The sequence below is a fragment of the Centroberyx affinis genome, unplaced genomic scaffold (assembly GCF_046629955.1).
Source record: "Centroberyx affinis isolate AG114_WGS23_722 - 3 ecotype Tasmania unplaced genomic scaffold, CSIRO-AGI_Caff_v1 ptg003619l_1, whole genome shotgun sequence".
NCBI classification, from domain to species: Eukaryota; Metazoa; Chordata; class Actinopteri; order Beryciformes; family Berycidae; genus Centroberyx; species Centroberyx affinis.
The window spans coordinates 15628-33101 of NW_027281533.1; the positions used below are offsets into that span (position 1 = coordinate 15628).

Consider the following 17474-nt stretch of genomic DNA (forward strand, 5'->3'; position numbering starts at 1 on the left):
TCTGTACTGGCATCAAAATTAGATGCAAATGCATTAGAAGTGGATGTAGGTATTTTTAGGGTTAGCAGCTCTTTAGGGCAGGGTGACCCACCACACCAATTAAATGGTAGGGAATCTCTGGGATACCTTCACCTACTACATTTAAATGAAGAAATAATATACAAAAGTCATTCAAAAAATAAATGATATGTTCAAAGAAAAGTTCATTGCAAATTTAATAGCGTGTTTTTAATGTATCTGTGGTCATAGAGGAACCTCCATCATATTGGCAGTTGATCCCATGACTGCCTGACATCTCCATTGGACAGAATTACTTTTGACGCAGGATAGCACAGATTTCATAGTGAGCCGGTGCCAGAGTGACCCCAAAGCGGTAGTCAAGTGAAGGCTTCACACCAGCAGGCATGGAGAAGGTGAACCGCTGCATGAAGGAGGTGAAGAAGAGGAAAAGCTCCATCCTGGCCAGGTTCTCCCCGAGACACACTCGTTTACCTGGGACAGAAAAACATCCTCAACTTATGGAAGAAAAAAAGTTAATGTTTATTTGACAATGGGTGATTTCTACTAAGCAGTCACGCTAATCAATGACAACCATGATGTAATTCTCCTAAGTAAGTAAAAGTTAATTATATAGCGACTTTTTTTACAAAGCGCTTCACAAAGAGAGAATAAAAGAAAGACAAGACATGAAAGACTAAAGGACACATGGTAACAAAACAGCTTTAAGTTAGGCAAACCCTTAAAAGCTATCTTAAAATAACACAATCATACACATATAAAGTAAAACACATGCAACATCAAACAAACCTGAGCCCAAACCTATTAAAATACATACACAAGATCATACATACGCACAAATCATAACCAAATAAAAAAAGAAACCCATACCACTTTTCATTAAAAGTCTATAAAAGTCCAGCGTTTGCATGTTCTCCCTTTGATCACGTGGGTTTCCTCTGGGTGCTCCGGTTTCCGCCAACAGTCCAGATTGGAGACTCTAAATTGCCCATAGGTGTGAGTGTGAGTGTGAGTCTATCTAACTGTGTTCACTCTGTGATGGACTGACAACCTGTCCTGGGTGTTTCAGCAGGTGAATTCAATTCAATAAATCTTTATTGTCCCTGGAGGGCAATTCTGGTGCAGCATAAAAAACATGGGAGAAACGTACTGTACATACGACAACAACAAAAACTCAAACAGCGAGTAATAATGTAATAATGTAGTAGTAATGAATGAGTGAATCATTTGCCGCTTTTTCCACCGCATGGTACCAGCTCAACTCGCCTTGCCTCGACTCGACTCTACTCGCTTTTGGTAGTACCACTTGGTTTTCCACTGCAGATAGTACCCCCCTCAATGTGCCACCCCCCCACAACTGGTCATCATAGCGACGCCGCATGAAACTGCCGTGACGTCATCTTCAACGCGACACACACGGCAACAATGGAGGATATCGAAAAGGATGGTGTTCTTGATTCTCGGTATGTGGCTGTTAGTCACAGCAAGGAGACAGATTTTATTTCAGAAGAGGCTGAAGGCAGCAAGACAAAAGACTGCTGAAAAAAACAGGAGAGTTTGGGAAATCCTACATCAAAGCTCAGACGACGAGACGACTCTGGTTGCTCAAAGGCGATGCAAGAGGGTAAGCTAACCTGGTAGCTAACGTGCGGGTTGCCATTTAATAGTAGTTAATTAAATTTAAATTAGGTTAAGTTAAATTAAGTTAAAAAATTGCGGCCGAAGTAGCAGTAGCCACAGTAGCTTGGCTATTTAAATATGGCGGGTTTGTGCAGGATGTCCCGTGTCGCACAGTGATGACGATTCTCTCTTACCAATCAGTAGTCTGCAGTGTTTTCACGTCACCTTTTGGTATCGCTTCAGCTCGCTTGGAACCTTGACGGAGGTGCTACCAAAAAAGGTACCAGGTAATATGGTACCTGGTACCTGCCCAATGGAAAACCAAAAAAGGCGAGTAGAGTCGAGTTGAGCCGGTACCATGCGGTGGAAAAGCAGCTATTGTGTTGCTCCTTACCAGCAGAGAAAGGGAGGAATGCGGCTCGCTTCACAAACTTATCCTCTTCATTTAGAAAGTGTCCTGGGTTAAAGGTGAAGGGCGTCTCCCACTCGCTCTTGTCGAACAGCACCGAGGTCAAATTGGGAATTACTGTAACACCCTGATGATTGGATTGCAATCAAAACTCATTAAAGCAATATGGTACATGACGTGAAAACTCCTTACTTGAACAACATTATATCTTTTACAGTGCTAAGTAAGCCACATTGAGAAATGACCTTTGGGACTGTGTATCCTCCCAGCTGGACGTCCCTGCTGGTGACATGAGGCAGGCTGAGAGGAACTATGTTGCCCATCCTCTGGACCTCATGGACGACAGCGTCAGTATAGGGCAGATTGGTACGGTCTGCCATGCCTGGCTGTCTGGACTGTCCAATCACTCTGTCTATCTCAGCCTGGACCTTTTCTATGGAGAAGGAGAGGAACAGATAAGAAGGGCTTATTTCACCAAGAGGCTTTCTGGCTACACCATAACAATTTATAGGGCAACTTTCTAGGACTGCCTGGACAGTGCCATGTTGGATTTCTGCTACTAATAAGTAGCCAAGTAGATTTGTCTCCCTGTTGATCTGCAGCAATCAACCAGTTTAGAAAATCCTTCTTGTTTTTTAACAGTTACATTTTTGTTGCACAGAGTGAGTTCTTGCGGCATATGGCCATGCTACCACTGATGTACCATATGAGTCAGCATGGAGTAAAAAGAATTACATGATCTACGTTTGCTTTTCAACCTATTCCCAGTACTAAATAGTTCAGTGGCCCAAACATAATTAAACTTTAAACAAAAAAAAACTGGAGAGAAGACATTTTTCTTGTAATACTCGTGACTGGCTTGCACAAACTCTCTGGAGCAGGCAAGAGAAAATGGGAACAGAAGATGACAATTACTTAACAAGGCTGGAGTGTTTCAGGACATCTGGCCAGCACAATTTTCCAGTCTTAAAAAGTGTTGATTTTTCAATGGCAATTTTATTTAGTGTTGACAAGTGTTGATTGGAGAGTTGTTTGTCCACTCATAGAGCAGATATGGCTATGGAACGGCTTTTCAAAAATATCTAAAAATGTAAAATGGGTGTTAGATGGTTTTGGACTTGCATAAACACTGGCTTAATGTTGATTTTACACACTACACAGTTAAATGCTGCCAATTTTGCTGTTTGGTCAGCACCTGTGCACACCATTGAGTCAGACCAAAGAGCTTCTTTGGCCTGTTCAGTGATCCTACCCTGAATCTCTGGGTACTTTGCCATGTAGAGGAAGGCCCAGCGAAGGGTGGTGGATGTGGTCTCAGAGCCAGCCACAAACAGATCCAAGGCACACATCACCAGGTTATCCTCATCAAAAGTAGTCTGAGCATCCCCTTTACTCTGAGAATACATCCAAATACATTAGAATGAACTGTAAAAAAAAAAAAAGTCAGAACACTTACATGTACATGCCTTGTTGATTGAATTTACTTTCAAGTCAGTGTTAAAAACCTTTTAATCCTTACTGGAAAGCTTTTTAAACCTTTTAATATTTTGCTTTAGTAGACTAAAGTTAAATATTAAAGGATAAGGCTGGTGTTTTTTAATGCATTGCTTACCGTCAACAAATCCTATGAAAATAACAAAATCAGCAATGATTTTGTTTTGCCAACAAGTCTCGTCCATGTAGCCGGTGCCCAATGAAGCCATGTCCCAGCAGCCATAGAACTCCATTGTATTAAAAAAAAAAAAATTAAAAACACGTCAAAGAGCCATGCCGTTGCTCTGGGCAGCATATTTCATCATCGTGATGCACCGGGCCAGCTGACTTTTTTCTCAAACAACTTAATAAGCCGGCTGTAAACACGTTTGCGATCTCAGGAAAGTAGTTCCGTAGCACCAAAAATAGTCGTAATAGTGTAATGAAGAATTTGTTCTCATTTGAATTTGATTTGGTAATAACTAATAATGATAATAACAGCCTGACTTTTCGTGGTAACAGTTAGCGATTTTTTAAATTTAAACTATGTCTTTGTGAGCTGTATTTCAAGGTTTTTAGCTTACAATTGGAGCCAATGACTTCCGGGTTAAAACGGTACGTGGGAAGTCAGAAAGTAACGGGAGTAGAGCAAACACATTGTTGATTTTGTTATTTTCATAGGATTTGTTGACGGTAAGCAGTGCATTAAAAAACACCAGCCTTATCCTTTAAGTATGCTGATAGTGATAAGAGTGCAAAACTGCACATTTGAGCTTTGCACTATCACCACCACCTACTGGGAATGATGCCACATTTAAAAGCTATGTCAGTTTGATACCTTAGTAGTGGATAGGTCTGCTATGTATGTGAAAACAAGAAATATATTGCAAAAATGTTTTGTTTTTTTCATATCATCTTAAGCAATGTATCACAAGCTTTACGAATTAACTTTTTACTTATGCTGTATATTAAGTTTAATTTTACATTCAGATACTGATAATTGAAGCTTTCTATTGCTAGTCACCATCTGAATCTCCATCAGGTAGCAGTCGATGTAGTCTCTCAGCTCTGTGGGGTCCCAGTTGTCTTTGTGCTCTTTAATCTCTGCTCTTATCAAATCCTTCACCTCATTCCAGATGTGTAGGACTGTCTGGTGTGGCCCCGGCAAATGTCTCATCAGCAGAGGGAATGAGTTGTAGAGCTGCAGAATTGAGTGATAACAATGTAATGATTAGAGATTTCTGAAAGCGGGATAAAAGTGTTTCTAATACATTTGCGGCAACCATAGGCGGATTATGAGACAATGGGCCCCTGGGCACGGACGCGTAAAAGCCCCCCCCCCCCCCCCCCGGCAGGGCAGGTACACTGACTTGCAGCCTAAATTCACCTGCACCTCAACAGGATTTACAGCACACATAAACACAATTAACGCCAACAGCATATTAACTAAAACATACATTCACCTGCATCTCAACAGGATTTACAGCACAGGAACACTCAAAGCCAACAGCACAATAACTAGAAATAAATTCACCTGTATCTCAACAACACAGGATTTACAGCGCAGGCACACTCAATTAAAGCCAACAGCACATTAACAAAATACACCGCTCTCAACCACAAATAAGAGATAAGTTTAAGCCACCTCTAATATTAACAAAAGCAAAGTCTACAAAGCAATTGATAGCAAGCTATGGTGTCAAATATAGCAAACACAGGAAGATTATAAACCTGAATTAATCATAAAATCGTCTTACCTTATGCAATGCATTTTTTCCTGGCTCTGCTTCGTGCGAAATCATCCACGATATCATCAAAGTCCAGTGTATTGGTCAGTTCGCTCTCAATTGCCATGAGAGAAAGTGCCTTGAGGCGTTTTTGCGTCATGTTAGTCCTCAACTCGTTTTTAATCCTGGACAGGACAGAGAATGACCGCTCCCCTTCGCAATTAGTGACGGGCAGAGTCAGAAATAGACGCAGCGCGACATAAACATTTGGAAACATAGATTGCAGGCCACAATCTAGAATTATTCAGAGCAGTCCTTTTGGGCTTGTATAATCTTCAGGCTTAATAAATGATCTGAGCTGAATTAGTTCATCGCCTAAACTGTCATCTAGGTCAGATGGGTATGCAGATGCCAGAACTTTAGCCTTCTCAATTACTGAGGCATTGGACTCAGATTTTGCACAGAAAAGCACACTGAACAAACTGCACAGCTGCCCGTAGGCCTCCAGACGGTGTCCGAGGCTCTGAGTAAGCATGTCGATGGCAACATTGAAGGTCTCTACCTGAAACTTGCGTCTTCCATCAAGCTCAATATCCTGCTCTCCACTCTCGTCAGCAAAATTCTTGCATCTCTTTCTGCGATGGCTGTCATGTCTTTAAGTTTGGCTGACGCCAGGTACACTCAGAGCGGCCCTCTCAAAACTGTCAAAAAGGTCTCTCTGTGCAGCCACAAAATCATGCAACGATTCGAGTGCCTTAACTGCAGTTACAAGGGCTATATCACTTCACTACAAAATAGCGCTAGTTGCTTGAAATCTTGATAATACAGTATCCCAAAACTTGGCCATGAATGCCATCTCCAACGTCTCCAATTGCGCACAGAGCGCAGCCGCTTCAAAGCGCGTGTCCCTTTTTTCTGTGTCATCCGTAGACAAAGTCCTAAGGTTCTCTTGTATCTTTTGATAAGTTTGCCACAGTGCTTTCGTTGAGTCAGCACGGCAGCTCCAGCGTGTAGTGGAGAGAGATTTAAGAGTTAGATCAATGCGCACATTTGAATCTCTAAATACTGTGCCCCAGCGATGCGTGGAGGCGGAGGTGAACGTATATAGAGACTGCAACAAGTCAAAATATTTGCCAACTACATTGCTACAGGTTTCAATACTGTTGACTCCGACCAGATTTAAAGAATGGGCAGCACAGGGGACATAGTGAATCAATGGATTCCTCTTCTTTAGATGCGCCTGCAATCCGTTGTATTTTCCAGACATATTACTGGCATTATCATACGATTGTCCGCGGCAGTTTGCCAAGTCTAGTCCAAGATCGTGCACCATTGAGACAACACAGTCTGCTAAGCTTTCGCCTGTATGACTAGTGATGGGCTCAAATCCTACAAAGCGTTCCACTACATTGTCCGTTTTGCTCACAAATCTGAATATAAAGGTGAGCTGATCTACATGGGATAAATTGGGGGTCGAGTCGACTATTACAGAGAAATACTTAGCATCTTGTAATTCCTTTGTAATTGCTTGTTTAGTTTTCTCACCCATAAGTTCTATAAACTCTTCACAAATTGTTGAGGATAAATATGAAACACTGCCCCTACCCATCTGTCCAAACTTTCTCATATGCTCTGCCAAGAACGGGTCAAATTGTGACAACAATTCAAAGATGCCCAAGTAGTTACCGTTGTGTGGTGAACCTAGCAATTCGTCATGTCCCCTAAATGCAAGGCCCCTCTCCCCCAAGAACTTGATGACAGAGACAACTCTCCTCAGCACCTCTCTCCAATATTGCCTCTCTCCATCGATTTTCTTTATAAGGTCGGCGTCCACGGTGGCACCTGTGGCTCTATGATGCAGGGCAAGCACGCAGGCTAGATGTTCTCCACTTCTCTCGTACTCGCCGATTCGCTCTGGGTATTTCCAGTCACAGTAGCCAGTAACGAATGCTTGTGATTTGGTGGAAAACAGCTTGCATGCAAAACAGTAAATATTTCCTGTGGATGGGGAATACCTAATCCACTCTCTATCAACCACTTGGCCATTGGGCAATCTGCATGTAAGCTGCTCATTTGTTAAAACTCGAGTCTTGCCACCAATCCCACTGTCCCTTACAGAGGCTGGATAATGTGCACGCCGATTGTGGAACACTTTAACTCCTCTGTCAATAAGAACTGCTTTGGCCCACTCACTTTGAGTGTTCCCACACAAAGCTGGGTCAGTTACAGCTTCAAACCAAGCCTCACCCTGCTCTCTTTCAGGAGGCTGTAACTGATCCTCCATGATGCTAGCAGGCGGCGGAGGCGACGCGCGTTGCCGTTGGCCCTCTTCTTTAGCACCGGTCTGCTCCTCCTCCTCAGTCAAGTATACAGTCAAGTGTTATATGATGTTATATTATGTTATATGATTGAGGGGCCCCATTCAGACAGATCAGGGGTGGATAACAACATAATGGGGTCTCCATGAACCATGACTTTACAGAAATTCCACATAAACAGTTTTTCAGTTTTCAGTTTTTCAATAGGACTTTTGGGACTCTGTTATTGATGAATGACTAAACCCTTTGACAATGCGACAAGAAATGCAAACTTAATAACAGCGACTGCACGCAGAGGCTCTGGCTTAGGGGCCCCCTGAGCTCTTGGGCCCCTGGGCCTGGGCCCGGTAGGCCCGTTCGGTAATCCACCCCTGGCGGCAACCTACTTAAATATCACTGAATGTTGATAATGTATCCATTTACAAATCAGCTCACATGCACCATGCAGATTTTCCATAATATGGAGTAACATTGTCCAGTGACCTTAAGCTGGGTATATACCATATACATACCAAAAGTATGTGGACGTCTTGCTCATCGAACATCTCATTCCAAACTCATGGGCATTAATGTGTAGTTTGTCCCCCCCTTTGCTGCTATAACAGCCTCCACTCTTCTGGGAAGCCTTTCCACAAGATGTTGGAACATTGCTGCCTTCCTATGATGTTGAAGGTCACTGAGCTCTTCAGTACGGCCCATTCTACTGCCAATACCTGTCTATGGAGATTGCATGAGATTTTATATAGGCTACCAGAATCCACTAATTAGTGCTGCTTGTATACTTTTGGCCATGTTCTGTATATATTACTTACCTGTGCCCAAATGGAGGCTTCAATCTGGAGAGCAGTTTCAAACTTCTTTATCAGTTTCATGAACCTCTCATCCCCGTACTCAAAGCGATGACCAAAAACCAGGGAGCAGATGATGTTGGAGACAGCATTGTTGATGATTAAGTGTGGATTAAAGGGCTTACCTGGACAGTTAAACAGACAATTATATGTAAATTGTGTATCTGTTCATTCCAAATGTCTCACTATGCATTCACTATTTACCTTTATGGTCAGCAATGTCTTTAGCACAATATGTGAATTCATCCAAGATGGCAGGTTCCAGGGACTTCTTGCCAACTCCGAAGTATTTGAGGGTAGAAAGTGCAAAACGCCTCTGCTGCTTCCACATATGGCCATTAGTGAAAATTACACCTGAGGGGAAATATTCAGGGGCTGAACAAACTTGTCAACAGTAGAAAAAGAACCTGAAAACCTAATCCTAATAGGAATCAAATTAATTGGACAAATTTTCAATCTATTACTAGGTTATTAAATCTATCCATATCTGTTGTTGCTATACACCAAACAAAATATTAGGGACAATATTAGTGAGCCATTGCCCCTTATTGATTTCTCTTATTAAATCTGTACCAATCACAAAGGAGGAGATATATATAAAAAGAGGTAGACGAGTTAGAGAAGGATTTCTAAGCTCTGAGACAACTGAGATGTGAATTGTGCAAAAGGGGCTGCAACTAAATATCAGGAAGATGTCCCTAATATTTGGTATATTCAGTGTACATGACTAATGTAAGCAATCATCAATAAGTTTTAAGGCGCTACTGAAAACTATTTGAAAACAAAAGTGTGCTTATCTTAAAGATGACATAGATATATCTTAAACAACAGGTTCAAATGAAAATAGGAAGACAAAGATGTGTGCACACAACACATAAATACAGATATTTCCCAAAGGTTAAAGAATGGTTGTCTCCACACTTCCAAGTGCCAAGTCAGAAAAATGTACATTAGCAAGGGCAAGTTTTTAACCTTCTTGAAAGTGAAAAAAAACGCACATTGTGTCAACTGTCACATTGACTGGGAGACAGAGCAATGTAATATACAGTATATTCATTCATCAATACTTTCCTATCGATACAGTATTATTAACCACAACAGTCACAAAATACTGTGTGGAGAACTGTCGATACACAAGATTAGCCTCTGTGTGCATTGTAGATGAACTATTAATATTGAACAACAATTAATAATTCTTCACAATCAGTACCACTGTGTGTTAAGACACATTTTCCTTACATTAATATTACCCACATGGGAGGACATTTCCTACAGCATGACAAGTCCTCTCACCTCGACTGAGTGTTATCTCCTCCAGGAGAGGAAGTATTGGACGGTCTGCCAGGCTGTCTCCCTGGACCACTAGAGCCTCTTTTAGGATCTGGAACCCATTCAACACCACCATCCACTTCTGACCCATTCTCAGGCTGTACACGTCTCCATATCTCTCTGCTAACTGTAAAGAGGTGTGAGAGAGGAGGAATAGCATAGCCCAGACATATTACATGTGTTTGATGGTAAAGGTAGCTACAGACTTAGATGGGGTACAGCCAGGAAAAAGAGTATGTAGAGATGGAATAAAAAACATGCAGCTGAAGGTCTTGGTTAACACGTGTAATAAGAATTGGATAGTTTAATGACAAAAATATGTACCCTATCAATTAACAATGGTGACACAATTTTAACATTTGACATGTAACCTCTGTTCATACCTGAGTCAGATTCTTGTGTGTCCTGTTAAAGTCCACGGTAAATATGTTCCCCACAAAGGGTAACGCCCAGGGTCCAGGAGGGAAGCTGCTTGGCCGGCGGTTCTTGATATAATCTGCTATGAGGAAGAAGACCACAGTGAAGAGGAGCAGACTCTGAGCATCCACCCAAGGAGCAGAGGATCCAAATACAGAAGAGACTGAATCCATTTTGCAAACAAGGGCTTTGGCCCTTTTGGACTGTTTTTCCTTCCTGCTGTGTGACAGAGGGAAGTCTGATGTTGTTGCTCTTTGCCACACCACAAAGGCCTATGGGTATCTGCCAATCAGATGCTACTTTTCCTTGACTTTGACCTCTTTGTTTTTGAAAATCAAACATCAAACACTGTTAATCAGTTGCCCTGTTATAATGCAACTATGATAGAGTCTAACTTAATAGTAGGTATGTGTTGCCTGGTGTTAACTGTGTTAACTTTGTGTTACTGTGTTAACTTTGGACTTGAGTTGATATGTGGGATGACTAGGTTGTGTGAGTACCTCAGTTTACAGTTTTCTTTTGTGACAATTTACTACCACAGGCCGTACATTACCTTGTCCATGCACTGGAATATAAATGTGGAGAGACAGACTGAGTCAGTTTCTGTGACAAGTGTGTAAATATGAGCTTATGTTGCAACATCTGTTTTATTACAGTAGGTGGTAAACAACGTTAGGGTAATCGGTATTAGCCACCGTCAATGAGCTTATGGGGTGGTGAAATTCTATGTTAGGGTGCCAGGGAAGAGTAAAGTGTAGCCTCTTTTTTCTTTCACTGATGTTATATTTAATTTCTGTTCGGGATGAGGCTTGTATAAAGGATGGGCCAAGGCCTATAGCCTTGGTATTGAAGAGGTCTGGAGTCCCCTGCAAGCAAGGAAGCAGGGACTACCCCCTGAACATTTCTATGGTTTGGTGTTTTTTATGTTTTTTTGTTGTTGTTTGTTTTTATTTTGGCAGCTCAGTAATGACATGTGTTATGACATTTAGGATGTGCATTCATAGGAGGCTATGTAGCCTACCTGTGTTGAGGGTGGAATATGGCTAGTAATAAAATACGTTTGTGCACTTGGAATATAAGAGGGGTCCATAGTCCTATTAAAAGAAAAAAAATACTTTCCTTTTTGAAAAAAGAACATATTGATATTGCACTGGTGCAAGAAACACACCTTGAAGAGAGAGAGCATTTGAAATTACAACAAGGGGGCTTTGAACAAGTGTTTTTTTCCTCATTTACTTCTAGAAGTAGAGGTGTGGCTATTCTGGTGAGGAAGAAGTTACCTTTTGTAGTGTTGGATTGTATCAAAGATAAGAGTGGTCGGTATGTTATTGTGAAAGCTGCTTTGCAAGGCACAGTTATCTCAATAATGAATGTGTATTATCCCCCGGCCCATCCCTCAGATTTCTTAACTAAGGCGTTCTTAGATCTTATGGAGACAAAGTCAGAATTTGCCATAGTGGGTGGGGATTTTAATTGTTTACTGAATCCATTAATTGATAGATTTCCCCACAAGACTATAGCTCTCTCTCCACAGGCCAAATCACTAAACGCTATATGTGAAGATTTGGGATTTGTGGATGTATGGAGGACAATGCATCCTCGAAGTAAGGAATATACTTTCTTCTCTGCACCTCACCAGTGCCACACCAGAATTGATTATTTCTTTATACCGGGATTGTGTCTACATTCAGTTATTTCGTGTCAAATAGGCAGTATTTTCATTTCAGACCATGCAAGTATGATGTTGGAATTATCTCTTAAAGGGTTAAGCAATAGGACTAGATTTTGGAAGTTTAATGCAACTATTGTGAGAGACCAAACTTTTATATCCTATTTTAATACTGAGTTGAATTCCTTCCTAGCCATTAATTGTCAATCAACAGACAATTCTGCCTTTTTATGGGAAACTACTAAGGCGTATACCAGAGGTGTGGCTATCTCGTTCCTATGCAGGAAGAAACGACAAAAACATGAAAAACAACATCTGTTAACAATCGAACTTAAAAACAAGGAAAAAATATATGTGGATTCTCCCTCTCCAGCTCTTTTTAGAGAAATATCGGCAGTTAGATCTACCTTGGAAAGCCTTTTTACACAAGATGCAGAGATGAAAATGAGACTTGCAAGGCAAAAGTTTTATGAACATGGGGACAAACCCGGAAGATATTTAGCCTACCTTACAAAAAAAAGAGCAGACTCACAATCAATTGCAGCAATCCGTGATGAGCAGGATAATTGCACATATGACAATAAGCTAATTAATGATGCATTTAAAACATTTTATATCAGTCTCTATGCATCTGAACAGCCCAGTGATTCAACTGACTTAATGGAAGAATTTTTTGCCAATCTTGTGCTTCCTATTATATCACAGGAGCTTCAATCTGGTCTTAATGCCCCCATTTCCAAAGAGGAAGTACTAACTGCTATTAAAATTCTACAGAACGGGAAAGCCCCAGGGCCTGACGGGTTTTGTAATGAATTTTACAAAGAATTCTGTGTTTTGCTAGCAGACCCACTACTTGACATGTTTAATCACTCATTCTCAAATTGCCAGTTACCTCAGACTTTAAGGGAACCAAATATCTCACTTATTTTGAAAAAAGAGAAGAGCTCAGAGTCTTGTTCATCTTATAGACCAATTTCCCTTCTTAACGTGGATCGGAAGATATTATCAAAAATCTTGGCCACCCGCTTAGAGGCCCTTTTACCTAAAATCATAAAAGAAGATCAAACAGGCTTCATAAAAGGACGAAATTCATGTAATAATGTGAGGCGTGTTCTTAATGTTATTCAGGCATTCCAAAAAACAGATGTTGATGGGTTAGTGATCTCTTTAGATGCTGAAAAAGCCTATGATCGGGTAGAATGGTCTTATTTATTTTATTCACTTAAAAAATTTGGTCTTGGGGACAACTTCATTAAATGGGTTGAGGTACTATATGATAAGCCACAGGCAGCCGTGGTGACTAATGGTTTTAGGTCAGATAACTTTACAGTGTTCCGTGGTTTGAGACAAGGATGCCCCCTATCGCCCCTCTTGTTCGCCATTGCCATTGAGCCACTGGCAGAGGCTATTAGAACTATGCCCTCTATACAGGGGTTGAAAGTAGATAATACGCATCATAAGATAAGTCTGTATGCAGATGATGTTTTGATATTTATCTCCAGTCCAGAAACATCAATACCAGCTCTTCTTAATGTTATTGATTTATTTAGTATCTTTTCTGGCTATAAGGTTAACATGACTAAGTCTGAAGCCATGCCACTCGGGAGCCTTAGATCGATACCTTCTGCTGTACCTGTTTTCCCTTTTAAGTGGTCCCCGGCTGGCTTTGTGTATTTGGGTATTTCTATTACTCCTAAATGTAAACAAATGTATAAAGCAAACTTTGTTCCTGTGTTTGAGAAGGTTAAACAAGATTTGGAGCGCTGGAATTCCCTTCCTGTATCCTGGTTAGGGCGCGTGTCCTTGGTTAAAATGAATATATTACCAAAATTACTATACCCTATTCAAATGATTCCTGTTATATTCTCAAATAAGGTAATGAAAGACCTAAATGGCTGGCTAAGCTCCTTTATATGGAATAAGCGTAGACCGAAGCTTAAGATGGATGTATTAAAATTACCTGGTTGTGTTGGGGGATTAGATTTACCAGATATTGGAAAATATCAGCTATGTGCTCATATGAGATATATTTTTGATTGGATTACTAGTGACATTGACTCTATCTGGTTGGATGTTGAAGCCTCTTTGTCAACAGTTCCATTGAGGGATCTATTATTTTTTAAGGATTTTAAAATTATAAAGAAAAATTGTGATAACCCTATCACTCTTAATACAGTTAGAGCATGGCGATTGGTGTCTCGACTTGAGGGAAGGTCAAAATTGACATCAGTGTTTACTCCAATTATAAACAACCCTGATTTTCAGCCTGGATCTACTGATGCTGGTTTTGCACAATGGAGGGATAAAGGCATTAACAGATTGAAAGATCTACTTTCTGAAAATACTGTAATGTCTTTTGAACAAGTAATTGAGAAATATGGTGTTTCCAGGCAAGACTTCTTCCGTTATCTACAGATAAGGCACTACATAATATATAGTACAACGTTAATTAACAATCCCAAACTATCATCTATTGAAAGAATATTATTTCATACAACCAGAAAATTAACAATGACTCTGTGCTATAAAACCTTATGTTCAGTCTCATCTGTGGGTAAAGAGGGAAGTAAGGGCAAATAGGAGAAAGAGCTATCTATCAAAATTAATAATGAAGATTGGGAAGATATTTGGAGACATGCAAACTCAATTTCAGTTTGTAATCGTAACAGAGCAATACAGCTAAAAATTTTACACAGAATGCATGTGTCGCCTAACCGTAGACACTACTTTAACTCTTCTTTTTCTCCCATGTGCCTTAAATGTAAAACAGATATCGGTACTTTAACCCACTGCTTCTGGTCCTGTCGGAAATTGCAACTATATTGGTCCAATGTGTTAAATGAAATGGAAAAAATATTGGGTTTAGAATTGGAATTGGACCCAGTGTCTTTGATACTGGGCCTTCCAAGCAAGGGTATAAAATCAATTAATAAAAAAAGATTATATTGTATCCTTACCTTCGCGGCAAGGAAAAACATTCTGTTACAGTGGATTAACGACAAAGTACCAACAGTTAAAGGCTGGCAGAGAGTATTGTTTGATTTAGTACCATTAGAATACCTCACATGTATTTTACATACTAAAATGGACGCTTTGTTTAAAATATGGGAACCATTTCTGAATTATGTAGAGCCGGGTGTGGCTGCTATACTGCTGCAGGGCTTTTCGTGAGCTACTAATTGTACATAACCGTGGTTACTGATTTATTAAGCTGAGCTGTGTTTTGTTTTGTTTTGATTTGTTTTTTTTTGTTTTTTTGGGGGGGGGGTTGTTTTGTTGTCTTGGTTATTGTACTATTGTCTTCTTAATTATGTTTTGAATAAAAAAAAAAAAAAAAACTGCAGACAAGTCAGCAGTTAAATAGTGTTTGTTTGGAAATAATTGAAGTCAATGGACTCTGGTTCCAAAATGTAGGTTCTCGTTGTTGACATATCACAGACTAAGGTATACTGCCACCTGTTGCACAGGAGTGTGTATTCTTCTTTACAGCCTGATGATCTCTTAACTTTACATTAATAGCAATAGGCATATTAATTACTAATCCTTCTAATCCTGTATTGCTGTTATATTATAAAGCAAAATACTTACTTACTTAATCCTCTTTGTTACCTCTGGAACATAAGGCTGCGACTATCTGCTTCCATCTGGTACCATTCTGTGCAGCAAGTTGTGACTCGCCCCAAGTTAGGTTAGCTGTTTTCAGTTCCGAGGTCACAGTTCTCCGCCAGGTTGTTTTTGGCCTCCCTTGTTTCCTCTTTCAAGGTGGAGTCCATCTCAAGGCTACTTTAGGAATGCGGTCCTGGTCCATTCTGAGGACATGTCCGAGCCATTTGAACCGCTGATGTTTAATTTCCACGATGACATTGTGACAGTTTGTGTTTTTGTACAGGTCCTCATTAGAGATCTTTTCTGGCCAAAAGATGTGACATATCTTCTGGAGACATCCATTGTGGAACGCATTGATCTTTTTCATGTCACTCTCCACCACTCGCCAGCATTCTGAGCCATACAGCAGAACTGATTTAACATTGCTGTTATACAGTCGGATCTTGGTTTTTAGGCTGTACTGCTTTGACTTCCAGATGGTTTGAAGGCTTGCAAATGCACTGCGAGCTTTCCCGAGCCTTATGCTGATGTCTTTGCTGCATGCATTGTCTTTACTGAGGAGACTTCCCAAATATGTAAACTTCTCGACATAATCGAGAGAGTTACCATCCACAGTGATTGGTGCGTGTTGAATTTATGCACATCACTTGGGTTTTGGAGATATTAACGTTCAAACCCATCTGTTTGGAGAATCTATCAGTCCTATCCGTCTTCTCTTGCAAGTGAGTATGATTTGTGGAGAGGATAGCCAGGTCATCAGCATAATCAAGATCTTCTAGCTGGGTGAATAGAGTCCACTGGATGCCTCTGGGCTTGTCTGAGGTGGTTTTTCGCATGGTCCAGTCGATGGCAATCAGGAAGAGAATGGGGGAGATGATACATCCCTGGTGTACACCAGATTCCACAGGGAACCATTCAGTGAGGTTGCCATAATGACACTACACTCAAATTGATGGTAAAACATCCTTATCAATGCAGTCATCTTTGGAGGAATTCCATAGGATTGCACGATCTTCCACAGGGTGTCACGGTGTAAGCTGTCAAAAGCTTTCTGGAAGTCGATGAAATTGATGTGTAATGGATTGTTCCACTCCATACATTGCTCAATGATGTTCCTTAGTGTAAAGATCTGGTCAGTGCACCTTCTTCCTTTCCTGAAGCCTGCCTGTTCCTGCCTCAGTTTGGTGTCAATCTCCATGTCAATTCTGCCCAGCAAGACTCTGCAGAAGACCTTGGATGGTATGGATAGCAATGTGATGCCTCACCAGTTGTTGCAGTTTTGTAGATTGCCTTTCTTTGGAATTTTGGCAATCAGACCTTTCCCACTGAGCAAAAGACGTGATTTCAACGTCACGTCTATGCTTTAGCTCTCATATAGCCCAGGATCATTACGGCTATGTATAGACCTATTTTAGACCAAGCAGTAAATATATTATTACAATGAATAAACATCTGTAAATACCAAAAGTATGCACCAGAGAAGTCCTGTAGACTAGCCTACAAGATAATTATCTGAGCACAAGAAGTAATTTCAACATTGCGTCTATGCGTAGCTCTCATATAGTCCAGTATAATATTGTCTATGTATAGACATCTAATAAACTTTCACTTTTCAACCCCATTTAAACTTAATTTAGCCTAGACGGCTATGGCCATTTAGATGTGTTTTAAACGTCTAATCAACGTAAAATTGCTCAGTGGGTTGGCCCAGTCCTCAGGAATGACATTTCTGTCCCAGATGTTTCTGAACAGGTCTGTGAGAACCTTGACTGAGGTGTTGAGGTCAGCCTTCAGCATCTCGGCGTGAATGGAGTCAATGCCTGCAGCTTTCCCATTCTTTGTTGCTTTAATGGCACTCTTGACTTCTGTTTCAGTCAGGGGGCTGGTGTTGATGTTGAGTATGTGTTGAGGAAAAAGTTCTTGAGTCAGAGGTCTTAGTGATCTCTCCGTGGCCCCCCTAGGTCTGAGTTGGAGGAGGTGGGAGAGGAGGCAAGGCCGGCATTGAGTGAAACTGCTGTTGCTGCTGCTGTCTATTTTTTG

General features: G+C 40.8%; 1 protein-coding gene across 1 annotated transcript; it reads right to left on the reverse strand.

The window, feature by feature from the left end:
- Positions 1-310: 310 nt before the first annotated feature.
- Positions 311-16632, reverse strand: LOC139661786 (cytochrome P450 2J4-like). The gene is made up of 12 exons (XM_071540353.1): positions 16444-16632; positions 16082-16318; positions 11228-11278; positions 10126-10278; positions 9707-9869; positions 8618-8767; positions 8378-8538; positions 4545-4721; positions 3300-3441; positions 2293-2480; positions 2033-2174; positions 311-492 (listed from the first exon to the last, which is right to left on the reverse strand). The coding sequence occupies exons 1-12, from the start codon at positions 16630-16632 to the stop codon at positions 311-313; spliced, it is 1935 nt and encodes a 644-aa protein (XP_071396454.1).
- Between the last annotated feature and the right edge of the window lie 842 nt (positions 16633-17474).

What these genes read in the sequence shown, in the direction of transcription:
- LOC139661786 (XM_071540353.1), bottom strand. Translation starts at nt 16,632, where the DNA reads ATGGAGATTGACACCAAACTGAGGCAGGAACAGGCAGGCTTCAGGAAA. An exon ending in TTAATATCTCCAAAACCCAA is followed by an intron (nt 11,279 to 16,081) that starts GTGATGTGCATA and finishes TTTTTCAAAAAG; the next exon opens with GAAAGTATTTTTTTTCTTTT. An exon ending in GAGGATACACAGTCCCAAAG is followed by an intron (nt 2,175 to 2,292) that starts GTCATTTCTCAA and finishes TCCAATCATCAG; the next exon opens with GGTGTTACAGTAATTCCCAA.